This window comes from Rhinolophus sinicus, chromosome 8 (assembly GCF_057876585.1).
Source record: "Rhinolophus sinicus isolate RSI-liver-muscle chromosome 8, RSI-T2T, whole genome shotgun sequence".
Lineage (NCBI taxonomy): Eukaryota > Metazoa > Chordata > Mammalia > Chiroptera > Rhinolophidae > Rhinolophus > Rhinolophus sinicus.
Genome location: NC_142508.1, coordinates 50,143,716 through 50,171,340, shown reverse-complemented (window position 1 = coordinate 50,171,340; position 27,625 = coordinate 50,143,716). Strand labels below are relative to the sequence as shown.

The following is a 27,625-nucleotide window of genomic DNA, read 5'->3' as shown; positions in this document are numbered from 1 at the left end:
TTATTTTGTTAAGAGAAGGCAGTCCCAGAGATTTTTAAGAAAGCTAGTTTTCATGCTGAGAATATACCCCCAATTTTTGGGAAACCACTTTGTTGGTGTAATTGTTGTATCCGCAGAAGTAAAACCTTACAAAGGCTGTCAGAAAATGTATAAAAGGCAAGTAGGAATGGCTTCAGCATGCCTGTACCCCTTTCTCTTCCATTGAGGTTTAAAGTTGAGGATGAATAATGACTTCAAGAAATAAACTTAGGTTTTGATATAATTGGAAAAAAATTAAAATGTAATAAATTTTTTCTGATTTCTTGTATTCTCTCTCACCAGTTGGTAGTCTGGGGATCTTTTTCTGATCAAGTGCATTTGTTTTTTTTGTTTTTTTTCCAGATTGATTTTCAGGATAAAGCACACAGAGTTTTTCTTGAAAACTAATACTTTTTCCAAATATTTTTCTTTGTTAGTGTGAAACAGCACACCAACATAAAAAATTCTGAAAAAAGCCCCTCTAGTCCCAGCACATTAATACATTATATATTTGAGAATACTTTTCCAGTTTTTGTCTACAAAATACACATTTTAAAATATAATATGTTGGGGTGGCTGGTTCACTCAGTTGTTTAGAGTGTGCTGTGACGTAATAACACCACAGTTGCCACTTTGATCCTCATGAGTCATTGTGAGCTGCGCCCTCCTTAAAAAAAAAAATTACATACATATACACATAGTGTCTACATACGTACATAACATTTTCAGTGATTTTCACTACCATAATTTTCCGTTTCCATAGTTCTCATAATGATAACCTATAATGGGTGTATAACATTTCTTTGAGTAGATGTATCATAACTTACTTAGCAATTCTTTTATTTTTGTTCATTTAGATTGTTTCTAATTATTCTCTACTCTAGATGGAATGTGGCCATGAATAGAAGTGTCCAGTCTTGAAAGGGAAAGACTTAGAATTTGCATTTTAAGAAATGGCCAGGTGTTGCATAGTCGCTTTGATGCTGAAGAAACACTTCCTGTGCTAGATGGTCTCCAAGGAAATAAGAGATAATGAACCACAAACCTTGTTTTGTGGATTGGTAAATAGGTATGCCAGGCGCGGGTTTTAGATGAGTTTGCATTAATGATTTATTGATAACAATAGCTTATGAACCTTAGTTTTTCCTTATTCTCTTTATCTAGATTGTATATATCTCAAAAAACTTTAGCTATACAATGAAAGATGTTACATGACAATGCAAGACTGACTTTAAAATGTCCATGTAACTTTACCTACCACTTTAGCTGTTTAAATCTGGAAACAATAAACATGTTCTCATTTTGAAGACGTCTTCTGGAGGAAAATAAACATTAAGGCTGTCAATGAGAATGTCTCAGATAAAAACTTTGAAAGTCTTCCCTATACCGGAGGGAAATAAAGATTGTCACGCGTCCTCTGACTGCACACATATAGTGAGCATAAAAACAAAATCACGTAATGAATTGTTCATCAGAAGTGCTTTGACCCATTATGAAATGTTCATTTTTAGGGGGTGTGAGGAGGAGTCGTGGGGAATTTGAGAGCGAGTATGGAGTGGGGTCACGTGGTTGCACTTTGCTCTTAAAAAACTGTACACTTGTTTTCTTCCTCGTGGACAGTACCCGGACCTCACGTGGTGCATCCCAGAAGATGAGAATCATAGCAGTCTCCCTGCTTCTCCAAGTGTTTTTAAAAATACTCACCCCTTAGGTTTCCCACTTTTGTCAGGTTGTGAGACCACTTAGAAACAAGAGCTTCACCTACTCATTTTATGCCCTCTGCCTTGCCTTTGGCTCTGTCCACTGTCCAGGGCTGTGCTCAGCCTGTCCCCTCTGAAGAGACGGTGTCTGTCCTCAGTCCTAGAGGGCAAGGAGCAGGAAGAAGGCTCTTGACCCTTCCTTATGTCCCCAGTGCAGTGGTGAGGTGGGGCACCCTCCCCACATTCCACAGTAAGTCTCTAAGAGGAAGCGGAGCTTGGCAACAGCACCTGGGGCCCCCCACTGCTTGAAACCTGTGGCTGTTCTTGAATTCAAATGTGATGAAACCATTAACTTAGCCACAAGCAGATAATATGCCCAAAGTATTGTAAAGTCACATGAAAGTGGTTCCTATTTTGCATTATTAATAACTTCTCTGCATCTTTCATGTTTACCCATAGTCAAGAACTGTCCGATTTGATTAAATGTTTTGGACCATCTACCTCCATGGTAGATGGTGGGGCGGACAGTGAGATTTGCTTTGTCCCCTTAGGGAGCCTCACACTGGGGAGGAGGGAGGGTGGTATGTGAGTGATCGGTGTCCCAGACAGGTAACCACAGGTCAGATTGCTTCTGAGGCACAAGCACGGAAGAATAAAATCTGTCGGAAAAGGCCAGAGAATGTGAAGGGATGAGAACAGGTTTTAGTGAAATCACTGAAAAGGTCACGTAGAACTGAATGTGGGAAATTGACTACCATTGCTTTGTCCTAAGTTTTTTTGTATTTTAGCATTTTAAATAGTTGAGCATAAATCAGGCACACAAGTGAAAGTGAGCTGGGCAGAGGGGCTGCGGAGTAGGGGTGGAGGCCTGGCCCTGTGGCCAGGAGGGCTGTCAGGAAACCTGGGAGGGCATTCAGCCAGGCAGGCTGGGGCCTCTGACTAGGCAGAGCCCCGTGCTGACAAAGCTTTTTGTAATAAAGATTTACATTCTGTGCTTCAAAGAATGCTGCTTGTGGTCTTTAGTGATTTTTTCCCGTTTTTCCTCAACGTGAAAAATCATGAAGTAACTTGAAGCAAAGTTGAACCTTTCTGAACTAGAAGTGGGTCTGGATAAACTGGCTGTGCCAATGTGCGCTGCTGTCACTTCCTTGGTGTGAACTACGTGTCTCTGAACGTGGCAAGAGGCACAGGCGTCTCCCTCTTACTAGAGGGAGCAGGGAAGGACTTGGGCTGTGATTCCTGCTGTCACCACAGACGTGCAGCCCCGCCATCCTCTTGGCAGGTGGATGACCGTGTTGGGGCCTTCTGTTGCCAAGCCCTCCTCCTGGAAACTGTTTCATCAGGGGGCCAGGGATGGGCCTTGGGAGCAAAGTGCTGTGGCAGGCTGCGTTTTATGCCAGGAACACTTCCCTGAAGATGCCAAGTAGTTCACACCCCATGTGTTTAGACTGACTGACAAGTCTGGGTGTCCTGTGAACCATGTAAAAGTTGCAGCTGCCAGGGGGCAAACACAGTTTGCAGTTAATTGGCCTTCTAAGCACTTTATGGATTTTTAAGATTTGTGGGATTCAACTAATTTCACTTTTGTTTGCAAAACGAGGGCTTAATATATTAAATTTGTGTAATTCAAATTTGTATAAAATGCAGTCATACTATGTTAGGGAGGAGAAAGGACGCTCAATGGGCTGCAGTAAGACGAAAGCAAACATACACTGCATGGGGTTCCCTTCTCACGTAGCTGGTAATAAAAAATTCAGTTCATCTTGTTTCATGGGTTCTTCCAGGATCACGTGAGAGCTCAGTAAGCCTGGTTGCCTCGTTGGGTGTGTATAGATCCGTCTCATCTGAATCAGAAATCACTCTTTCCAGCTCCCAGGAGGTGGACCCGTCCAGACCTGGAACAAGTGACCGATCCTGTGATAGAGGCACCTCAGGACGTCTAGATTACTGTTCAGTAATCGTGTCTCATTTAACTCTCAGTCTTGAGGCCGTTTCCAGATTGTTAAAGATGCTGTGAATGTCATTAAACACTAGGGTAAAAGGCAACAAACTTCCTGTAAAGGGCCCAAGAAGTCCATATTTTTGGCTTAGGGATCTCTGTCACAACTGCTTGACTCTGCCCTTGAAGGGTGGAAGCCTGAATGGGCATAGCTGTTTTTCCATAAAACTTAACCTACAAAAACTGACAGCTGGCCAGATTTGGTCCTGGGGCTGTACTTTGTGAATCCTCAAGCTCTGGACTAAAAGTACTAACGCATGTGGGAGAAAGAAATCAAGGTTGGGAGTTGAGTGACCGTAAGATGATGGTAAGGAACACTTCTGCTGGCTCCACACACTGTTCAGAGCGCTGTCGGCACGTCACAGACCGCTCTGCCAGTTGCCTCCAGCATCCACGCTCATCACTGCTGATGGGGAGGTTTTGGGGTTATCTGGAGGAATCCACGGAACCATCTCATTTATCTGGTGAAGGCACTCAGAGTGTGTAGGTCAGAAACTTAATTTATTTTGGGAAAATCTACTTGGAAAGAAAATGTCCGTGACAGCCTCTCAGAAGTACAATTAGTATTGGGCAAGTCATCTTCAGATGAGAATGCTTCTGTCTATCCTCACTGCCTTTCTTTGGGGAAAAAGCATCAGCATCTCTTTAGGAATTTTTTTTTTTTTTTTTTTTTTTTTTTCAGGCTTAGAAGTTGCAAGAATAGTACAAAGAATTATGGTATCGTCTTCTAGATTCTCAGATGTTAATATTTTGTATTTGCTGTATCCTCCCTCTTCCTTTCTACAACTTCTCTGTGTGTATATACGTTGTTGTTTTTTTTCTGAACAATTTAAAATATGTGTCTCTGCCCTTAAATACTTAAGTGGCTATTGCTTAAAAACAAGGACATTCTATTACATAAACACAGTACAATTTAAAATTAGGAATTTATCATTGATGCAGCTCTGTTATCTAAGCAACAGAGCTAATGCAGATTTTACTAATTATCCCAATAATGTCCTTTATAGCAAAAGAAAAGGGGACTCCTTCGTGATCTTTGAATATACTTTTTCCCAAGAATATTTGGCCCCCATGATGATGCTGGCATGGCTGTGTCTGCCAGCGACGCACATACGACTTTTGCTGGCCTCCTTACGCTTTTGTCTGTTTTCTGTTCTAGATCATATTAGCTGGTTCTCCTTGGTTATCTGCCCTGCCTCTGAAAGCTGCTGTTTGGGTCAGAAACCTCTGGAATGGTCCTGGCATCTGCATTTGCCACCTGTCATTGTTTCTTGTTCTGATGACTCTCCAGTTGGGAGTTAATTTTCATTTGTTTTTATGTTACTGGTTAGGATTATAAATTCCCTTAACGGTTTGACACATGCTAGTTGTTTGGTTTCTATGAAATTGTGAGGTGGACAAAGGAGGTAGGACACTTACCCCTGGGACTGCTGACCACTCCCTCCCCAAGCTTTGCGCAGTAGAAAGGCATACACAGGAGGGGCAGGTGGGGGGTAAAAGGATTTCAGTTTCTGGAGGGAGGTGAGGGAAGGAGGGATGGATGCACAGGACCAAACTCCAGAACACGTGGTGATGGCTAACGTGGGCTTAGTTACCTGGGCACACGATGAGTTAACTGTGGGAGCTCGGCTTCCCCCACCCCAGCCCCACTTCTTCACTGCTGTTTGGTCTCCTATTCCTTAGTACATATTCCTGATATATGTTTACGATAAGGGGAGTGTTCAGGGATGGGCCCATCTCTAAAATGGGGACACACCTACATCAAAGGTTGTGAAGATTAAATGAGATAATGTTTAATATAGTGTTTAAGATTCAATAAATGGTAGCTCCTATAATTATTGTCATTATCAACTTTACCTGCCAGGTCTTGTATCTTTTTATGCTTGTCAACCTCATAGAGTGCTGATTTAATTGAGAGAAATTTGCATCTAGTTAGAATTTTGTCTGTGATAAACTAACATCATAAAATCTTAGAAATTTAGAATTGCACAGGAGCTCAGAGGAGTTTTAAATGAGTATAAGTTGCTAATTAAAAGCTTGGCTGTGGTTGTAAAGTGTACCCTTGCAAGTGCAAGAACGCACGATAACATTGCGCTTCTGTGAGGAACCTGCCAGTACGATGTGAGCCCACACTCTGGGGGTGGGGAACCCCACAGACCACTGTCCCGGCAGCTCTCCTTGATAGTTATTAGGTTTAAGGCACCCTCTTGTTCTCTCCAGGGGAGTGACTTTTCTCTTGTACTTTTTGTTGTAAATTGTGACAGATTCTGTTACTATACAATGTTGTAATTTTGGTATATTGTTATTCAATGATACTTTATTGAGAATTTTCCATTCTATTAGATGATTTTAGACAAATTGCAATGTTGAGTGTGAATTCTTACTACCTTCGGACCGATATTTCTTATATGAACAGATACCTGTGGGAAAATGACTTAAATTTTATTTTTCATTCAGTATCTGAGTATAAAATGAGCTATAGTTGGATTTAGGTATACAGTCATCAAAATATAATGTCTCTCTGAAACATAATTTTCTCCTGTTGAGTTGTAAAAATTGACCTATGTCATCTAATTCATTTTCACATCTCTGAATGTTTCCATGTTAACTGAAAAATAGAGCAACAAGTGCGAGGTGTAGGAGAGAGAGAGTCTCCAAAGAGTTAATGCTTACTTTTGACTTTGTTTTTGTTTTTAATGAGGAGATGATTAGAACCAAGATTTCTACTCTCCTTGCAGCTGAAAGACTGAAGGAGCCGTCAGGGAATTGAAGCAGTAGTTTCAGGATTATCTATGCTCATCGGAGCGTTTGAACCTCAAGATTATTCCTTTATCCACTAACCAAGTATGTGTGGGTGGCTCCTGTGTGCCAGCATGGTGCTATGGTACTGGCAATCCAACGCCAGAGCCTCTGTTTTTACATTAAAGTGAGACTTGCAGCGGCTAGAGGAGCCATTACAGCCCCAAAGGAGCCATAGACACTATGCGGAGACCTGGGTGTGGCTACATTCAAATAAAACTTTATTTGTGGACACCAAAATTTTTGTTTCATATAATTTGACGTCTTGAAATATTGTTCTTCTTTTGATTTGGCTCATGGGCTGTACAAAAACAGGTGGAGGGTCAGATATGGCCCCTGGGACCATAGTATGCCAACCCTTAGCTTAGAAGACGTTTGTTGAGTGAATGAGATCATATACAGGCAGGCGGGGGGAGCCAGACTGCGAAAGGCTTGAAACCTGGATAGAGGAGTTTAGACATGATGTCATCAGCAGAGGAGGGTCATGGAAGGTGCTGAGCTGGGCTTTTAGAAGATGAGCCCCCTTCGGAAAACTCTCTCTGGAACTTACCTGCAGGAGAGCTCTTAAATGTCCCTTGTAGCTTATGTTTATGTACAATGTGTGCCCAATGATTATTTTTTGAAGAAGGTATGAATGAGTGCAGTAAGATCACTTAATATTAATTGTGTAAACGAGTTCACAGAGACTCATTAAACTTTCTCTTGGAACTAAGAATAAGAAATAAGGTTAAGGTGTTTAAGCCCACAGTCAATTGTAAGTTATTATACTTGTGCATCTTTGGCAGATGTAGCATTTTATATTATCAGAATAAATACTTCACAATGTAAGCAGTTTAGTAGCTATCAGGGAAGAATTAAAATATGAGTGTTATATATGTAAAGTCCAAAATTTTTATTGCAAGATATATGCAGGCTTCTAAAGTATATTTACATTTATCTTTGGCAGTTGGTAAATCAAGTAAAGGTTGCTTTTCATTACATATATGATTTATATTTTACAGTAGAAGTTATCTGGAATTCACTTTAATGTATTTGTGGTTCTTATGTTTTCTTTCTAGAGCTGTAGTACCTGAAAACAATGGTGGTCAAAGTGTAGTCCACAGAACACCAGGAGTGTCCCTGAGACCTTCCCAGGGGATCTGTGAGGTCCACACAGTTTTCATAATGATTGTAAGAGGTCGTTTGCCTTTTTTGCATACTGACATTTGCACTATTGGTTCAGGATCAATGGTAGTAAAACTACTGCTGCGTTAGCACAATTGAGGCTAACCCCCCGCAAGCTGTACTTGTATCATTGTATTCTTCACTGCCACGCGATTTAGAAAAATCCTTTTTCACCTAAGAATGTCCTTGATGAAGCAATAAAAATCATTTATTTTATTAAATTGAAACCCTTGAATACATTTCTTTTTATTACTCTGTGTGACAAAACAGGAAGTATGCAGAAAGCACTTCTGTGGCATTTCAGAGTTAGAGGATTGCCCTTCTGCAATTTTGAGTTGCTAGCTAAACTAGCCGCTTTTTTTCATGGACCACCAGGGAAAAAACAGCTGACATTTCTTACTAAATGAACAAAGTTAGCCCATCACTTCAAGGAAAGCAATTAACACTATTGCCATTGATAAAATTTGAGCTTTCAAGTGAAACTGGAATTTCACAAAGCTTGTATCTGCCACTAGGAGCCTGACAGCTTCCTAATATTTAAAGACTTTCTGATGAGATCAGTGCTCATATTAATGAATGTGATGCTTTTGATAGCATATAATAAACGACATTTGGAAGATAGGCATAGCTCAGTGAATCAGTATTTTCCAGATGACCAATGCATGATATTACAAAATCACACTGGCATAAAGATCCATTTAAAGGGCAAGGCATACCAATGTATTTTAAAGTAATAAAGAACAAAAAGTTCACAGATACGGTTTCAGATTCTACATTGCAACAAGCCTTTGGGAAAAAAATAAAACACTTGTTGAGTTTTGGTATTAAGAATATTTATAATGATCTGAAAAGGCTATTAAAATAATCTTTCCTGTCCCAGCAGCACCTCTCTAGGAGGCTGGATTTTCTTTATATGTATCAACTAGAACAACCTATTACAACATATTGAAAACTGATACATATATGAGAATCCAGTTTTCCATTAATTCTGACACTAAGAGATTTGTAAAAATGCCAAACTATGTTTCTCTTCTTAAGATTTTGCTGCTTTGGAACTGTAGTTATTATTTTATAAAAAATGTTTTGTATGTTCATATGTAATGTGTTAGTTTTTATAATTTTTAAATGAATAAAGAAATATTCAGACATTTTCTATTTTAATTTCAAATGTGGTAACTATTGATAGATATACCTATACAAGCACAAGGTTTTGGGGCCTCACTAATTTTAAGATGATAAAAGGGGTCCCGAGACCAATGAGTTTGAACCAGGACAGTGGGTGCTGTGGGATCAGCTTAAATCCAGCTTCTCTTTTCTGCATTTGTGGTTTATATTTCAGGCGGCTTATGTATTTTGGAAAGCATGAATGGAAGTGGCAAATTTAATCAAACATGTTAGCTATAAGGAGGAAGGACCTGCCATCTGAAGCCAGTTTGACCTTCTTTTTCTAATTTTAAACTTAAGCATTTTTAGGGGGGTGTCTTAAAAAATAAACAGTATGAAGTAAGCCGAGTCTTTTTCACATATCTCAGTTTAATAAAAATTGGTTTCTTTGCTTCATACTGGCTTTTAATTGGTTATTTTATTACTACACTTACATCTGGAAGGATTTGACTAAATGGAATGACCTTTAGTTTCTTGGAAATTTCCCTGTTTCTGGAGATACAGCTTTTTAACTTGGTACTACTTAGCCACTTCCTTAAATGGGAATGGAAATTACTGCTCTGATTTTTATGGCATTGTTGACTGGCCATTCCTGGGAGGGGCATGTGGGGCTGGGATCCAGGGAGGCGGGCCTGCTGAGGACCTTGGTGATGGCGGCCCTTCCCCATCACTCCTGTCATGGTCCAGCGTCTTTTCTGCGTGATTGCACTCCGAGACTTATAGGATCCTCTTCCTCTCGTTCTGGTCCATGAACACTCCCAACCCTGAGAGTAATACATTCAGTTTATATTCTTGTCAACTATAAAGTGAAGTTAGCCTAGCACCAGATGACTTCCAAGCCCCCTCCAAGATGCGTAAGGGGTGTGCCTGGCTTTTTAGCCATGGCTTGTGGACGGCATCTCGTTAGTCTCCCTGCATGTATGTGATGGCTAGTAAAGAATTCTAGTAGAGAAGAGTCAGGTCACTGCCCTGGGAGGTTATACACCTGGCTACATGGTTCTGCTGCCTGTGGAGATCACCTGGTCCAGATCAGATTCAGCACTGGGGCTTCATTCAAGGGGTGATAGAATTGGCTCTATGAAGACTGCCCCAAAAAACTGATGGGAAAAAAAGCCCCATATGTTGTGACATTCCTAATGAGATGACCCAAGTGGTGTCATTCTTGCAGTGACTAAGAAAAATCCTGGGGTCAGTACAGGGAAGCTTGGTTCGGTTTTTTTTTTTCTTGCTGCCTTTTTTCATGTAATGAAAGCCGGTCGTCCATAGTGTTTTCTTTTTGTTTTTGTTTTTAACCTTTACTGCTAAAGGTAAGTTGTATGCTCAACTACAGGAGCCTTTCTTTTATTCCTGTTTTAATGGTCTTGTGGTTTTAGTGTATGGGTATCCAAAATTTAAAATTTATTTGAAAGTTAGCAAAAATTAAAAATCATTGTGCAGTGCTGTATTTCGGGTGGTGAACAGCCTGTGTCTGTTGCCGACAGCTGATGGGCAGCGTGTTGTATTTTCACTGTTAACAACTGAAAGTGTCATTCCCATAAAGTTCACAGTCATAAACTAAATAGGTTTGTGACGTAATTATGGCATAGTCCTTATTGAAATCAAAACACAGACACAGAGAACTTTAAAGACCCTAATCCATGGTTTTTAAGGAGAAATGCTGACCTTCATAGTTCTGCCTTGGTGTGCACCTACTAGGTTCATCACACGTACGTTCATTGAGGGGCAGTGTGTTCCAACCCTGTGCTAGGCAGTGAGCGACATGGTGAAAATTCCTGCCCTGATGGAGCTGACCTGCTACAGTAGTAGAGGAGACAGATGTAACCAAAATGAACATTTAGCACATGTCGTAAGTTAGACGGTAAGTGCTTTTCGATAAAGCAGGAGAGGGGCGCAGGGAGGTGGGTGCTGGTGGTGGGTGCAATTCAGTGTCACTGGGAAGAGGCAGTAGTAGGTGGTGGAGGGGCAGGCGGGTGTCAGAGTGTAAGGGCCCTGAGCTGGGCGTGTGCCTGCTGCGCTGGGCTGAGTGAGGAGCAGTGCGGAGAACCTGAGTCGCACTGAGAGGTGCTGGCGGGTGCACAGCTGGCTTCAGAGGACTGGGAAGCCATCCTGAGTGAGCAGGACGCCTTCAGCGGGCTCTTAACAGTCTGATACGTGTTAGGACCCAGGTAGTTTTTTAACTGGGTATTGGAATAATTATGGGGTAAAGGCAGAGCAGGGAGGCCCCTGCGGAGGCTAGTGCACAGCTCCAGATGGTGCGGAGAATGTGTATCATGAGAGAATTTGCCTACAGGTGGGCATGAGAGAAAAACCAAGGACTGACGCTTTTGGCCTGAGCAATGGGGTGTTTCCTTAAATTGAGATGGAAAGTCTGGGAAGAGCACGTTGGTTGTGGGGTGGGTGTTGGGTTCGGTGTGGCGTGTTACAGTTGAGACTAGACCCCCAGGGGAGCTGACCAGCAGGCTGTTGGCGCCGTGGATCTGGAGTTCATGTGCGAGGTCTGAGTTGAGGGGTAAATCTGTTCAGCCTCAGCACGTGGATGGTATTTCAGGATGGTTGACAAGAGGCCCGGCACAGAACCCTGGGCACTACAGGTCAGGAAGATGATACGAACCCACAGAGAGCCTGTGTGGGACAAGGCCAGGAGAACAGAACCAGGCAAGGAAGGGGAGGGAGGGCGGCCGGCTGTGGAAGACGCGAGGGAACCCTGAGCAGGTACTTTGGCGGGCAGGGCAGGCATGCGGGGAGAACTGAATGGGGGCAGTGTGGTGGGTGGGAAAACCAGAGCCTGGTCTGGCTCTAGAATATGAGGGGAGAAAATGGAGACAGCATACTAGGTGTGACAATTAAGTTTGGGAACTTGTTGCAACGATGCGGCTAATCTTTTTTGATATCAGAGGGATTATTCGTTATGATTTTGTACCAACTGGACAAACAGTTAACCAAGTTTACTATTTGGAAGTGCTGAAAAGGCTGCGTGAAAAAGTTTGGCGACCTGAACTTTTCGCCAACAATTCATGGCTCTTGCATCATGACAATGTACCAGCTCATGGCACTGTCTGTGAGGGAGTTTTTAGCTAGTAAACAAATAACTGTATTGGAATATCCCCCCTACTCACCTTTCTTTTGGGTAAAGAAAGACTTCTTTCTTTACCCGAAGATAAAGGAAATATTGAAAGGAAGACATTTGATGACATTCAGGACATCAAGGGTAATATGACAACAGCTCTGACGGCCATTCCAGAAAGAGTTCCAAAATTGCTCTGAAGGGTGGACTAGGCGCTGGCGTCAGTGCATAGCTTCCCAAGGGGAGTACTTCGAAGGTGACCGTAGTGATATTCAGCAATGAGGTATGTTGCACTTTTTCTAGGATGAGTTCGCGAGCGTGTCTGCCCGCATATACAGGCCAATCTGTGGGGAATTCTGCTCTGAAGGGAAGCAGAGGATTGGAGATGGAGGGGAGGTGGAGAAACAGCAGCGCGATGTGTATTGGGAAGGACCAGGGAGACTGCTGAAGTGCGGGGACCTGGCCGTGAGGAGGGGCGTGCCGGGGGGACAAGAGCAAGGTCGCGTGGTGCTTGTAGCAGCCACAGGAGGGGATGCCAAGTTCAAGGGAACTGATGGGGAAGAGAAAGCAAGGCTACCAGCTCCCTGAGGGAAGGAGGAGAGGGATTTGGAGGGGAGAGGAGAAAGTATGACACAGTGGTTCAAGAGAATGGAAACATTCACAGAGTGGGTAGGGCTGTGTGGTGGCCGTAACCTCGGACACACCTGTGCAACTGGTCACGGCTGTGTGGATGCACACACCTTGTAGGCTATGTACTTATTACTTTGTTTCAGAAAAACGATTTCACCGTTGATCAATAAAATGGGCTTACAGAAAACTCAGTAATCCAGAAAGATCAAGGATGAAAGTCAGCTCCTGTTGTCTGTATACTCTTTCCCTCATGGGTAACCTTAAGTTACTGTATTTTGCCGTGTATAATGTGCTTCTGTGTATAATGCGCACCCATGTTTTTGGCCCAAACATTCAGGGGAAAAAATCTTTCTTTCTAATTTTTTAATTCAAATTTTTATTTGTTTACATTTAGGTACTTGTTTTTTGTATTATAAAGGGATTTTAGTATTTATTTTTTAACATATTACGATACAAGAAATTTTATGTAACAAATAATTACAAAACACAAGAACAGATACAAGGTCCAAGAAATTTTATGTACTGTTAACAAATTTATGATATTAACACATCATAGAAGGCTAAGAACTCTTTGTTGTTGCAAGTTCATCTTAAGTTCAACAAAACCGATTATTGTATTCCAGGGTTATTATTTTGTGTATGGCTATCGCTATTGATTTCTAGAGTGACACTTTTAACTCATAAGCGTAACTAAAAGAATTGAAAACGTTTATATAGATACAGAATTAGTACTAATGCAGAATTAGTACTAATGCACTAACGCGTATGTATAATGCACATCCTTATTTTTCCTTCACAAATCTGGGCAAAAAAGTGCTCATTATACATGTATGTATCAGAAGTATGTATCATTCCCGATCATCGGGTATGGATTCACACACACACACACACACACACACACACACACACGTACGTACGCATGCAACTTTTAGAAAGCAGAATAGGGATTATATACATACTGTTCTGCAATTTTCCTTTTATATTCCCTTCTGTTAGTGTTACACTTTGGAGCTCTTTCCATTGTGGTTCATGTAATTTAACCAATCTCACTCACACTAATGTGTGCAGTATTTTACGGTAGGGTGTGCCGTCATGTACCATTTGCTTCCCCTAAGAAGAAGCACTTGGGTTGTTGATTTGGTTGGTGGGCACTATTTCATGTGTCCCATGAAAGATGGTCTCTTGACAAGCTTACTAGGGTTCTAACTAGTCACTGCCATTAGAGACATTATTGTCCCTTAATCTCAGTCCAGTTGCTTTATTATATTAAAACTGGACTATCTCCAGGACTTCTGAGAAATGGCAAATTTAATTTGCCAAAATGGCAACTGCATGTATCGCTCTGTTCCAGTTTTCTTGGGCTTATTGCCCTAGTTTTTTCTATTTAGACTTTCACTGTTAGCAGAATTTTAAGTGATTCTTTATCTTGGCAACAGAATCATTTTGAATAAACAACTTGGATAATGTATGGTGTCCTCATTTGGAAGCGATTCGGATTCAGGATTTTATGGTGAACTTGGAGTATTTTTTTAAGCTCCTCGCACAGGTTTTAGAAACCAGGAAAAAGCTTAATTGGGTCCTTGAAAACTTTCCACTAGCCCTTTTTGAGAGATAAGTATTTAACCTGAAAGCTGGATCCAGGGCCATCATGAATGGGCTTCAGAGAGTATCACTTAAGTTAAGCTTGGCTGCATGTGACAGAGTCCAAAATACATTATTTTAAAGTGGTTGGTTATTTCTCTTATGAGGAAGTCTGGGGCAGGCAGTCCAGGGACATATGATGGCTCCATACATGTAAAGGCCCCAGGCTACCATTCCCTTCTCGTTCTTTGCCCTGCCGTTCTAGCCCCTGTCCCTGGACCTGCCATGTGCCACATCTGAGCTCACGTCCCATTGGCTGGAACTTGGTCAGGTGGTCACAGCGTGCTGCAGGAGAGGCAGGGAGCCGTCCTCTGGGGGCCACACTCCCCTGTAAATTAGCTCTTAAAGTGGTGTTGCTGAACCCTGTGAAACTTGGCAGAATTTTGTCTGTGTTCTTTTTCTGGGAAAGGGTCCATCAGTTGTTTGTTTTTTTTTAATTGGATTCTGAAAGCAGTCTGATCCTAAAATGTTTTAAATCTATCAAGTCAAAGATTGGTTGGGTGGTATTATCTAACTGAGGACTACCGCCTTCGTGAAGAAGTCCAGTGTATCCCTGTAATAACCTTTGCTTTGGTTCTTAATTCAGAAAAAACAAGACCGAGTTTATGGCATGAGTAGCTTTGGTCTTCAAACTGACCACCAGGTAATCTGTACTTAGACGTCGTCTTCAGAGGACACAGATTTAGCACGACGCCTTATTTCCTTATCCTGACAGGTTCTCCTGAATCAGTTCATGTGGGTTCTGCCTGCCTCTGAATCCTGGAGCAGTTGCTGAGGATGATGAAGGTTGAAGAAACTCCCAGTGTTTCGCACAGACACCAGGTTCAGAGAATATTACTGCATGTAACTGAGGTTGGAACTGAGCATTTCCCCCCAGAGTTTATGCCGAAATATGTAGTTGTCTGACCATTTAAAAAAGTATGTGTTTTTTTTTTTAATTTTTGAAAAGATGATACATGAACATGATAAAAATGCAAATATTGTACATATTTGCAATATTATACAATGCAAAATATTATAAAAGGGTGAAAGGGGAAAAATAGTTTCCTTTTCACCTCTTATATCCCAGGGATATTCTATGCATATCTAGTGTATTTCTTTTTTTAAAAAAAACATGTTCTGCCCCCTTTGTATTCGTGTAATACTGCATCTTGGGAGTTGTCCTTAGAGAGCTCTGCCTCCTTTTTTTATAGTTGTTTGGAATTCCATTGTTTGGCTGTGCCATACTTGTTTTAAACAACGTCCTATTGTACATTTAGGTTGTATCCATTCTTTTGCTGCTAAAAGCAATGCCTTAGTTGTTTTGTGTTTTTGGTATACATAGATCTTTGCACAAATATGTGAATCTGTGTGCTGGATGGATTCTTGAATGGGGAGTGGCGAGGTCAGGGCTGTGGCCGGTAGCATTTTGACAGCTATATTGCCTGTTGCTTTTCAGGGTTATACTCCCACCAAAAGCACAGTAGAGCTCCTATTTCCCCTATTCACAGTACAGCGTGCCACACTTGAGTGAGTGTTGCTTTGGTTTTCTTTAGAGTCTCCTGTTACACACGTGTTGGGTCTTCTTTGCCTGTCACTATGTTATTTTTTCTTGAACTCTTTTTATTTCTTTTTTTATTCTTAAAATGTCCTTCCTTTACTCCTTTTGTTTTTCTTAAGACATAATTTATTGTGTTTATTTGCTCTTTGATTCCTTCTAGTTTTGTCTTCATTTCCCAAATTAGTGTTCTTTTATTTCTCATCTTAGTTCCGTCACTTCATTTTTGAGCTTTTCTAATGCTGCTTCATGGTTAATGATATCTTATATCATTTTCTTCATGTATTTTAGCCTGTTTTGAAATACTAGGATAATATTTTCATCTCTTTTGGGGACATGTCTTTCTAGCATGCTTTCACTGTCTCTAATGATGTTAACTTTCTCCTATTCTCTTTTAAAATATATTATCTTCGTATGGATTGGACCTCAGTATTTTCTGTTGTTCAGTTTATGTGGAATTAGTTTTCCTGAATATTTAGAAGGGAGGTTTGATTTAGAATAGTTTTTCTAATTTCAGTGTTCTAGAGCTCTATTTTCTGTGGTTTTGAGGAAGTTTTAAAGAAAGGAGCAGCTCATTTTCTGAATTCTCCTGGCTCTGTTTTTCTCTCCCACCTTTAATTAGAGTTTTATTTTCCCGTCACGGTTTTCCCTGTCCTGTACATTTTGTATTCTGTTGCCAATTATTTCTTTTCAGTGTGTTTGGCCTACAGGGAGCTTTGGATGATTAGTTTTGAGAGTTCATGGGGCCCAGAATGTTCTAGGCCTTCCAGACTTGACTGCGGACCTCTTGCATTTGTCCACTATGAGACTGTGCTCACTTCCTGGTTTTAGCTGTTCTCAAGTTGACGCATTGCTTCTCTCTGTTTCCTGCTTCATATGTGCTTTTATCATGATGTTCTTGTAACTGTCAGTGGTGTGTCCCCCTTTGCTTGTGTTTTGGGGTTTGGCAGGAACACCTTATCACTCAGTTCCATTTTAGATGTTGACCTGGATTTTGGTTTTGCTACCCCACCTGCTCCATGTGTTTTTATGGGGAAGGTTTGGGGAGAATAAAAATCTTTGGTACTGCCGTCTTTTCATGGTCAGATTGTGAAAGGGTTCAGTCTGAGTTCCTCTGAGGTGCTTGTTCCCCCTCCCGATAGCTTGTTATCAGTCTCTTCTTTGTTAAGGACAGTTGATGCTCTCTCACCTCATTCAGTATTGTGTGAAGGGCATAAATTGGGAATAAAAACACCTTAGCCGTTTTTATAATCATACATTTGATCACGTATATGTAAAAATGTTACATGTACTCTACAAAGGAAGATTTCAGAGGAGCTTGGTTCCTCCTTCTAAAAATTGCCATCCCTGGGCAATTCCGGAGCTGGTACCACGTATGCTATAGAATATGATCTGGCGAAAGGAGAACCACGTTGTTTATAGCGTTTAAAAACACGTGTGAAACCTGTGAATTTCGCTTAATGCCTGTTAGAACTTACCATCAAAAGGAGCTGTCAGGAGACTCCTACTTGAAAAACTAAATGATCTGTAACTTGTAATTTAGTGCCCCGCTGTCCCCTGGGAGTTGTGACAAGCTACAGTGAGTACTAACTCATGAAAGGAGCTATGCTCTAGAGTTGAATGTGTGGTTTCTGCCCTCAGGGAGCATGCAGTCTGGTTGGGGAAAGTTAAATAGTTTATTTTATAAATTTATTTTATAAATAAGTAATATAAAGTATGATATGATAATTACATGGTGACATTGATTCCTGAGTTCTTCAGTACATCCTGTTTTCAGTACTATATTTAGATCCCTGGATCGATAGAAATATTTGGAATGACATGGCCTCATTTCTGTTTTGGAAAATCAGGTCACTCTAGTAGGCCTAATCTAAGGGTTTTAGGAGCAGGAAGAAAGTAGCTGACTCCATTCCAGACACAGTGCCAGGCTCAGGAAATGACAACTCATACCAGAGGCGGGTGGCCCAGCCCTGGAAAGTGCAGTGTGGCCAGGATGGCACTGCTGCTGGGCATGGCGGTGGTGCAGTGCCGTGGTTCCGGTCTGTGCTGGAAGCCAAGGGGAAGCAACACAGGAGCTTAGAGGGTGCGTGGGGTTGAGGAGTTGACATGGAGCGCAGAAGCGTCCATTTGGGTAAAATTCGGGAGGTGGGACTTCCGGTACTACTGGAGACAACAGTGCGATGGTTTGCTGGTGTGTGGTGTACGTAGCAGGAACAGAGACCCCATGGGGAGCAGCTGGAGGATGTGCGTAGGACATGTTCTGTGAGCAGTAGGGGATCGCTGGAGACTCTAGGCTTGGGGGGATTCAAGCCAGATTAGGAAGGTGACTTTGGAGGTAGTGTAAGGAATGGATTGATAAAGTGAGAGGCTGTCAGGGAGGAGTTAATCTAGCGGTTAAGGACAGAGACAGTGAGCAGTTTTGGGGCTGTTGCTCACTTCTCAAAGAACACTTAACTTTTTGGTAGCTTGGGGCAAGAAGAACCCTATATTAAAAAAAAAAAAATCCACAGACAAATGACATCCTCTTGAATATACATGGTTAGCAGTGTTCATTTCACAGGTCCCCATCATTAATCCCCCTCTCCTCTGCCATTGTGTTTGTTTTGTAGGTGACAGAATCCTAGTCCTGCGTGAGTTTAGTTCTTGCTGGTTGACTGGCCCCTCTCCTCTCGTTCTGGATGATGTCAGAACAGGATCTGGCGGACGTGGTACAGATTGCAGTGGAAGACCTGAGTCCCCATCACCCAGGTACAGAGCTGTGGCAGAGTTCGGTGGCCTTGATTCTCTTTATTCTTTAAAAAATCCCAAAGCGCTTCAGAAGTTTTCTTGAACCCTTTAAAGAAAGCAAAAAAACAAGTGATGCATGCTCTGTATGAAAAATTCAAATCACGGAGTGTGTAAACAGTATCAGCTCCCACACCCACTCCCAGATGGGTGTCCTTCCAGCACCTTGTCTGCTCTCCCCTCCCTGCTGTGCACAGGCGCACACAGTCTCTTTCTTCTTACCACCACGCACAGGGGGTCGTCTGACAACTTTCTTCCTTACAACTTCCCCCCTTTAAAGTTCACTCTTACAATGTGTGATGGAAGTCTTACCATGTTGGTATGTATGAATTGACTGTATTTTTTGGACAACTGTGTGGTATTCCATTTATAGGTGCCCCCTCATTTATTAAACCCTTCCCTTGTGGACGGCATGTCCATTGTTTGCACTGTTTTTCATATACGCCCCTGCAATAAAGATACTTGCATGTATATCTTGGCAAATATTTTTTATAGGGTAAGTTCCCAGAACTAGAATTGCTTTGTGATAAAATTTTGATAAGACACTGACAGATTTCCCAGAAATGTTTTGCTAAGTTATTCTTCTGTCAACTGTGTGTGAGAACAACTTTTCCTACACTTTTGCTAAGGCTGGTAATTTTTGTTACTGATGTTAAAGGCACACATTTACTTTGAAACCTTAACTAAATATTTATTTTAAGAAAACCTCTAAATTTCAAGAACTTCATCTGTGAAAAATTTTGTCTATACTTTTGTTTTATATAAAGATTTCTTAGTGTGTTTCCTCCTCTTTTTTTTTTGCCTTAGTTTTATATATTTTACAATCCCATTAATAATTGCATAAAAAAAGTATCTAGGAATAAATTTAACAAAGGCGGTAAAAGACCAGTACTCAGAAAATTATAAGACATTGAAGAAGATACAAATAAATGGAAGGCTCTCCGATGCTCATGGATAGGAAAAATTAATATAGTTAAAATGTCCATATTACCCAAAGCAATCTATAAATTCAACGCAATCCCTATCAAAATGCCAATGGCATTTTTCACAGAACTGGACAACTAATCCTAAAATTTATATGGAACCACAAAAGACCCCAAATAGCCACAGCAATCTTGAGAAACAAAGTTGGAGGTATCTCGCTACCTCATGTCAAACTATACTACGAGGCTATAATAATCAACACAGCGTGGCACTGGTATAAAAACAGACACATAAATCAATGGAACAGAATAGAGAGCCCAGAAATAAACCCATACCTATATGGTCAATTAATCTATGACAAGGAGGCAAGAATATACAATAGTGTAAAGACAGTCTCCTCAGTAAATGGTGTTGGGAAAGCTGGACAGATACATGCAAAAAAATGAAACCAGACCACTTTCTTATACCATATACAAGAATAAACTCAATGGATTAAAGACTTAAATGTAAGACCTGAAGCTGTAAAACAACTGGAACAAAGGCAGTAAACTCTGTGACATTGCTCTTAGTAAAATTTTTTTTGGATGTCATCTCCTCGGGCAAGGAAAACAAAAGAAAAAATAAACAAATGGGATGACATCAAAGTAAAAAGTTTTTTCACAGCAAATGAGACCATCAACAAAACAAAACGACAACCTGAGTGGGAGAAGATATTCACCAGTGATACATCTGATAAGGGGTTAATATCCAAAATATATAAAGAACTCATGCAACTTAACACCAAAAAAATATATATATATATCCAATTAAAAAATGGGCAGAGGACCTGAATAGACATTTCTCCAAAGAGGACATCTAGATGACCGATAGACATGAAAAGTTACTCAATGTCAGTAATCATCAGAGAAATGCAAATTAAAACCACAATGAGATATCACCTCACACCTATCAGAATGGCCATCATCAATAAATCAACAAACAACAATTGTTGGTGAGGATGTGGAGAAAAGGGAACCCTTGAGTACTGTTGGTGGGATTGCAAATTGGTGCAGCCACTATGGAAAACAGTGTGGAGTTTCTTCAAAAAATTAAAAATAGAACTATATATGACCCAGCAATTCGATTTCTGGGTATTTATCCGAAGAAATCCCAAACATTAATTTGAAAATATATGTGCATCCCTATGTTCATTGCAGCGTTATTTACAATAGCCAAAATATGGAAGCAACCTAAGAGTCCATCAATAGACGACTGGATAAAGAAGAAGTGGTACATATATACAGTGGAATATTGGCCATAAAAAGTGAAATCTTACCATTTGCAACAACATGGTTGGACCTACAGGGGATTATGCTAAATGAAATAAATCAGAGAAAGACAAATACCATGTGATTTTACTTATATGTGGAATCTGAAAAACAAAGTAAACAAACAAAAAAGAAACAGACTCATCGATACAGAGAATAAACTGATGGTTGCCAGGTGGGAGGGTGCTTGAGGGGCTGGGTGAAAAAAGTGAAGGGATTAAGAAGTACAAATTTGGCAGTTACAAAATAGTCATGGAGATGTAGAGTACAGCATAAGGAATATAGTCAGTAATATTGTAATAATGATGTGTGGTGTCAGGTGGTGACTGGAGTTATTGGGGGATCACTTTCATAAGTTATATGAATGTCTAACCTCTGCTGTACACCTGAAAGTAATATAATATTGAATGTCAACTATAATTGAAAAATAAAATTAAAGTACTTAAACTATAAAAAATGTTTTATGTGGTTTATATTTCTGTTAAATTTGAAATCACAAACTCACACAATTAAGACACTGAATGTTTTGGTTGCCTGGTTTTTCTTTCTGGAATGGTAGAATTGAAATGTTGAATAATTTTTCCTACAGAAAAGAGAATTTTCAGAAATCTCATAAGGAAGTATGATGTCTGTGTTGTATGATCTGTTTGATATGTTAATTGAAAAACCTCATTTATATATTAGTTATATGGAAAGGGAGAGTAATATAAATAATTTTGGAATTAAATGAGCAGTCATAAAGAAATGACGTCACTCTTATAGACATGCTATTCTTTAGTCAGTTTCCCCCTTATTTTGCTTCTGATTTGTTTATAAGAAGCACTGTCACCTCTTAACTGGCAAGATCAAGAGCCTTATCAGATCACTGAACAAAGTTAGGGTATACACCTGTAGCTGGTCAACCACAATTTTCTCTGAAAAAACTGACCAGTTTGTTTAGAGCTAGAACTTGTAGGCTTGACGTCATTAGCCCCACACCTTAGATACCACTGAACTTAAAAAAGAAGGCGCACTATCACTGTATATAACATTTAAAAAAATATCTGTGTTCATATTTTGGTTCAATATCTGAATGATGATTTTTTTTAGAAAGCACACACTGCAGTGTTATAAAAGAAAAATGTTCCAGTTACATAAAATTGAAGCATTTTTAGAACTATTAAAATTCTGACAGCTAACTTTCCAAATAAATTCTTTTTCTCTAGATTACAGTCCAAAGAAGGCTTAGAGCATCATTTCTCATCTTACTTTTGTTCCATTTCTGTTCCTTAAATAACTGGGAACTACAGTTTATTGGCTATTTAATGAAAACCTACTGTGTGAAGGGTGGTTCTCTGAGGCCTTTGTAGACAGAAAGCCTGCAATCTCTGACCCAAACAAACTTGCACACACCTGGCAAATACTGTGGTGCGTTACACACGTTTGCATCCAGAGTGGGTTTAAGAGTGAGATTATTTTTTCCTCATCTCTAAAATCGGACCTTTGTGAAATTGAAAAGTATAGTCATGCAAGTATAAGCAATAAAAATTTCCCATAGTCTTAGCAATAGATCTGCTTTTAAATTGTTGGCATGTATGTCCTTCCAGTTTTTTAAAATTTCCATTTAAAACAAAAATGGTTAGGTTCTGGTTTTGCATGTACACATCATAGCTGCACATACTTTACCTGTCTGCACATATTGTAACTTTCCTCGGGCCTATCATTCCAGTTGATTGTGATGGCTTTAAAATGTACATTGAGTTCTTTAGTCTAATTCTAAAAGTAGTTCATGCAAAACTATAAAAAGCAATGCAGCAAAGGACAAAGAAGAAAAGAAACTTGCAGCCCCACGGCCCATGGGAAGTTATTGCTGATTCCTGGTGTGTGTGCCTCTGTCGTCTGCCTCCTTTCACACATCTGCTGCTCTGCTTCAGCGCCCTTTGCTTCTGGGCTTGAGGTGCTTCACCCTGCCAAGGAGCATGGAGTCTTCTTTTCTGTAGTTACAGGAGCCAGCTGTGTGGCTCTGGACAAGTCACCTAACCTCTCTGGACTTGTTTTTCTGTTCAGCAAATTAAAAGAATTCAAATAACAATTGCCAGGGCCTCTTTCTTGTCCTCCCAGTCCTGGTATTACTACCAGTTTTTTTGGGGGAGCAACTAGGTGGTGACTAAGGTCCTGAGACTCTGTTTCGCTCCCCACCAATACTTGTGGATATGGATCTCTGTGGCAGGGGATGAGGCACTCCCTGCTGCAGAGCCCACAGCATGTGATGCGAATCCCTTAGGTGGGCTGGATGCATCTTGTTACTATTGGCCCTTGGCTGGTTTCTGCAGGGGAGCTTCAGGTAGTCACCTCTGGGAGATCAGTTTACTGCTCTTTCTTAGGACCTGTAAAAGGTTCATGTTAGAGCCATAGGACTATGCGGTGTCTTTAAACTTGAGAGTTTGGAGATGAGTCATCTAGTAGTAAGTACAGGTTTAATGGCATTGACACTTTTTGAAATTGAGATCTTATTTGGAACTGTAACATACAAGGTCTGACAATTAAGTTCCAAACTTGTTGCAATGATGCTGCTAACCTTTTTTTGATATCAGAGGGATTATTCATTATGAATTTGTACCAACTGGACAAATAGTTAACCAAGTTTACTATTTGGACGTGCTGAAAAGGCTGCGTGAGAAAGTTAGACGACCTGAACTTTTCACCAACAATTCAAGGCTCTTGCATCACGACAATGCACCAGCTCACACGGCACTGTCTGTGAGGAGTTTTTAGCCAGTAAACAAATAACTGTATTGGAATACCCTCCCTACTCACCTGATCTGAACCCCAATGACTTCTTTCTTTACCTGAAGATAAAGGAACTATTGAAAGGAAGACATTTTGATGACATTCAGGACATCAAGAGTAATACAATGACAACTCTGATGGCCATTCCAGAAAAAGAGTTCCAAATTGCTTTGAAGGGTGAACTAGGCGCTGGCGTCAGTGCATAGCTTCCCAAGGGGAGTACTTCGAAGGTGACCATAGTGATATTCAGCAATGAGGTATGTAGCACTGTTTCCAGGATGAGTTCATGAACTTAATTGTCAGACCTCGTATATACTAGCCTGTCGAAGTGGAGGTTCTTTGAGGTGGGGCCAGGACCACAGAGACTTGTGTACTTGGCTTCTCCCGTGCTTGCCCCAACCCTCCCTTAGCAGATGAGGAATTGAATGCCAGCAAAATGAGCTTTATCCACATCTGTGGACAGCCTTGTGTGTGAGGGGCAGAGGGTTGGTCTGCTTTGGGGGTATGCGCTGTGCCACTGCTGGTGTCACAGCGTGAGCAGGCATTAGTTCTGGCATCCATGTGGGCCTGGATGGAAGGTGGATAGATTTCCCTGAGTGGAAGTGGTTGAACGGTTGGGGATACAGGGAGGGCTAGAGGGGAAAAGCTGAGACACGGCCAGACAGCACTGTCCAAGCAAGGCAGGTATCGTCTGTCCACAGCGAGTTTTTCCAGCTCAACTGTAGCCTGGGGTGCATTTGGAAGGAGGACAGATGATAAGCCAAAGTGTGCGTGCACCATAGTTTATTCTCCATGGGTGGACACGCTCCCAAAGTGCTACGGTAAGCGCGCTTCTGTGTGTGCATGTGTGTATACACAATATGATACTATATGTGTTCTGTGTGTATATTTATATATTGTCTCATACACTGGTGCTCATTTCTGTAGAACAGTCACAAACTGATATTACTGTTAAAATGTGAGTGGAAACCATGAACCGGCAGATCTATTCACATTACATTGCTAAGTGAAGACAAGATGCAGACAGATCTGTTGATAAGATGGCCTTGGCCCTCCTGTGTATATGTAATATGTTTGTGTCCATGTGTGAGCATGTAGGAAGAGGTGAGAACTATACCTGGCAGTTAACACTGGTAATTTCAGGCAAGGAGCTGAGAAGGAAAAAAATACTGTAACAAAGTGGAAAAGTACTCATGGTATCATGTTCGATAAAAATGTTGAATACAAAATTCTATAATTGCTCGTATGTAAGTGTTTATTGATTGACTAGGTCTAGGCCAAAGGATCAGGGACAGAGAAACTCAATTTGCAAAGATAATGAGGTTGTGGACAGTTTTGGTCTTTGATTTTTGTGGTTGTCTTTAGTACTGCTTTTGTAGTTAATTTTAGATGAAAAGAAGGATTTTGGGACCCTATTGTGACAGGCTTGAATGTAGGCTGAGTTACTTGTCTGTGAGGGAACCATGAAGATCAATTGGAAATTGCTGAGACATTGATTTCAGCGGCACTGTGTAATAACTTTCTATATAACTTAGCATGTTAAGTTTGGCACTGTTTTGATGACCAACACCTAAAAAAATGTAATAACCAGAGAGTGGTTTTGAATTTGCAATGAGGTGGTCATCAGACAAGAATTTAAAGTTGGGAAGAAATCATTATTATTGATTGGGTTTTATGATGTTGAAACTCATACAGGGCAGCTTATTAGAGCATCGAATGAGAAGCCATAGTTGTGGTGTTAGAATCAACCCCGTGGCACATTGGGGAGATTGCCCAGTGTCTCGGTTTTACTGAGGTTAAGGAGAGAGCCTCTGTTCTATCTGAGAGGTTTAAGTTAAAACTATAACAAGGTAAAATATGAAACAGGTTGTACCATTTCTCATTTAATCTTAAGGTGTCAGAGCTGTTTACTATCTTAATATTAAAATAGTTCTGTAAAACTTTTTCATTATTCGAGTTGAAGTCTTTTGTTTCTGCCTTTGGTTTTCAGTTGTACTGGAGAATCATGTAGTGACAGACGAGGATGAACCAGCTTTGAAACGCCAGCGACTAGAGATCAATTGCCAGGACCCCTCCATAAAGGTAAAAATACTAACATATTTTATTACTTATATCTTCATTTCCTAGGACTGCCACACAAATTGTAAAAACTGGGGAGCCTAAAACAACAGGAATTTATCCTCTCACAGCTTTGGAGGCCAGAGGTCTGAAATTGAGGTGTCAGCAGGGCTGTGCTCCCTCCAAAGACTCCAGGGGAGGATCCTTCCTGTCCCTCCCAGCTCCTGGGGGCTCCCGGCGTCCCTTGGCTTGTGGTCACATCCCTCTAGCCTCTGCCTCCATCTTCGCATGGCCTCCTTCCTATGTGTCTGTGTCTGTTTTCCTTTTTCTTCTCTTCTAAGGACATTGTTGAATTTAGGGACCACACTGATGCAGGAAGATCTCATCTTGAGATCCTTGATTAATTATATCTACGAAGACTCTTTCCCAAATAAGACCACATTCATAGGTTCTGGGGATGAGGATGTAGAGGTATTGTTTTGGGGAGTCCTCATTCAACCCCCTGCATTGTGCATAAAGCCATTTTACCCCCTTAAAGAGTATGAAGAATAAACATTGTTCAGACTGAGATTGCTGCCAAATGAGGCATCTCCCTATGGGACTGTAGACCTGTTGTGGACAGAAGGGAAGAAAGCAATTTGTGTGGCTACTTTTTCCCATTAGTGATGAAGTACTTCTGTACCTACCACTTAGGTCACCTACATTTTAAAATTTACTGGATGCAGTTTTGGAAACCACTGAGTCAGTCAGTCAGTGAGTTTGGATCTTTGGATTTGGTGACTTGGTTTAGTGTTTACAGAGTCGTGGAGGTAAATATCAGCACATGTTGAGAGGAAAGCAATGCAAATGGAAACCGGAGTAACTTTTCATATAATCCCTCTGTTTGCATGGGGTATCTGTTTAGAAACATTCATGTGCCCCCAAACTTAACAATTTTGTTATTCAGTGGAAGCCGTGGAAGCTTAAACATGTAGGTGTTTTAAAAGTGTATTCAGACTAATGGATAGAAGGTGACGGTATTAGTAATGCCAGATTACTATATTTTAAAATAAAATGCAGTTAGAATTTTACCACCAGAAATACATTCATTGTAAACATGAACAATACGGGAATGTACAAAGTAAAAAATGAACGTGGCCTAGCCTCGGCCTCAGCCCGAGTCCTGCTGTCAATCAGTTAGACTTTGGTCTGCGGGTTGAATACTGCCAAACTGAATACTGTTGAAAAAGTTTGCCCGCCAAATTGCCAAGAACTCGTTAATGAATAAATTTGAATGTTTATGATTACTATCACTTGTATATAAAGGACTTATTCACAAATACTATTCTCTGTCTTTCTTCTGTGTTATTACTTTGTTTGACACATTGTTTTAATAGCACATAACAGTGATTTTTTTCCCCCAACCCCCAGGCAGAATCAGTTCTAATTCAGAATTAAAATAATAAGGTTTTTCCTGTGTTTTAAGAATTTGGGAGCCCAGTGTTTGGTGTTTTCAAATGATAAAGAATAGTGGAACTATCAGTGATTTTATCTCAAGAATTCAGCCACCAATGAGTGGTTCTCAAGACAGCTTACGTTAGGTGAGCCATGGACTTTGCCTCTTTGTAGATCCCGGTGAGAATGTCTGCACTGCCCTCTCGCACTGCTTTTCTTCTGTTCTCCTGAGAACAGTCAACGGAGGACGTGGCGTTTAGCCCTTTGCTTTACGTATTAACACTCACGATGAGTCTTGCAGAGGGAGTGATTGCTTGAGACAAAGTGAGTTGTTTGGACAACGTGTGGGTTTTATTTACCACGTTGCTGCCCCTTACTGCCCTATTTCCCAGGCAGGCAGACAAATGCATTTAACTTCTTCCAAAGATCAGCTCAGTCTGTTGAAAATGCACTGAATAACTAATAGTATCCGTTTTCTTCTTGTGGGCCTTGGTGCCAGCCACATGATGGGATGTGTGATATTGCTCCAATGTTGCTGTTTTGCTTCAGATGAGAAGAGTAGGCCTTAGCTGAGGTCAGCAGCAATTGGACGGATGGCACGTCCTGTCAAAGATGGCACGTCCTGTCAGTCAA

At 40.8% G+C, this 27,625-nt stretch overlaps 1 protein-coding gene across 10 annotated transcripts in view; it reads left to right on the top strand.

Annotated features, from left to right (window-relative positions):
• Positions 1 to 27,625, top strand: part of BANP (BTG3 associated nuclear protein) — a 117,786-nt gene that overhangs the window by 6,378 nt on the left and 83,783 nt on the right. For 5 of the 10 annotated variants that reach the window (XM_019742736.3, XM_019742735.3, XM_019742733.3 and 2 more), the window contains exons 2-3: positions 18,326 to 18,464; positions 25,491 to 25,582. In XM_019742736.3, coding sequence (XP_019598295.1) covers positions 18,395 to 18,464; positions 25,491 to 25,582 — 162 coding nt within the window. In that variant the 5' untranslated portion in view covers positions 18,326 to 18,394. Of the gene's footprint in view, positions 1 to 14,894; positions 15,098 to 18,325; positions 18,465 to 25,490; positions 25,583 to 27,625 lie in introns of all 10 variants that reach the window. The other 5 variants (XM_074314467.2, XM_019742729.3, XM_088800202.1 and 2 more) reach the window with 3 other exon arrangements.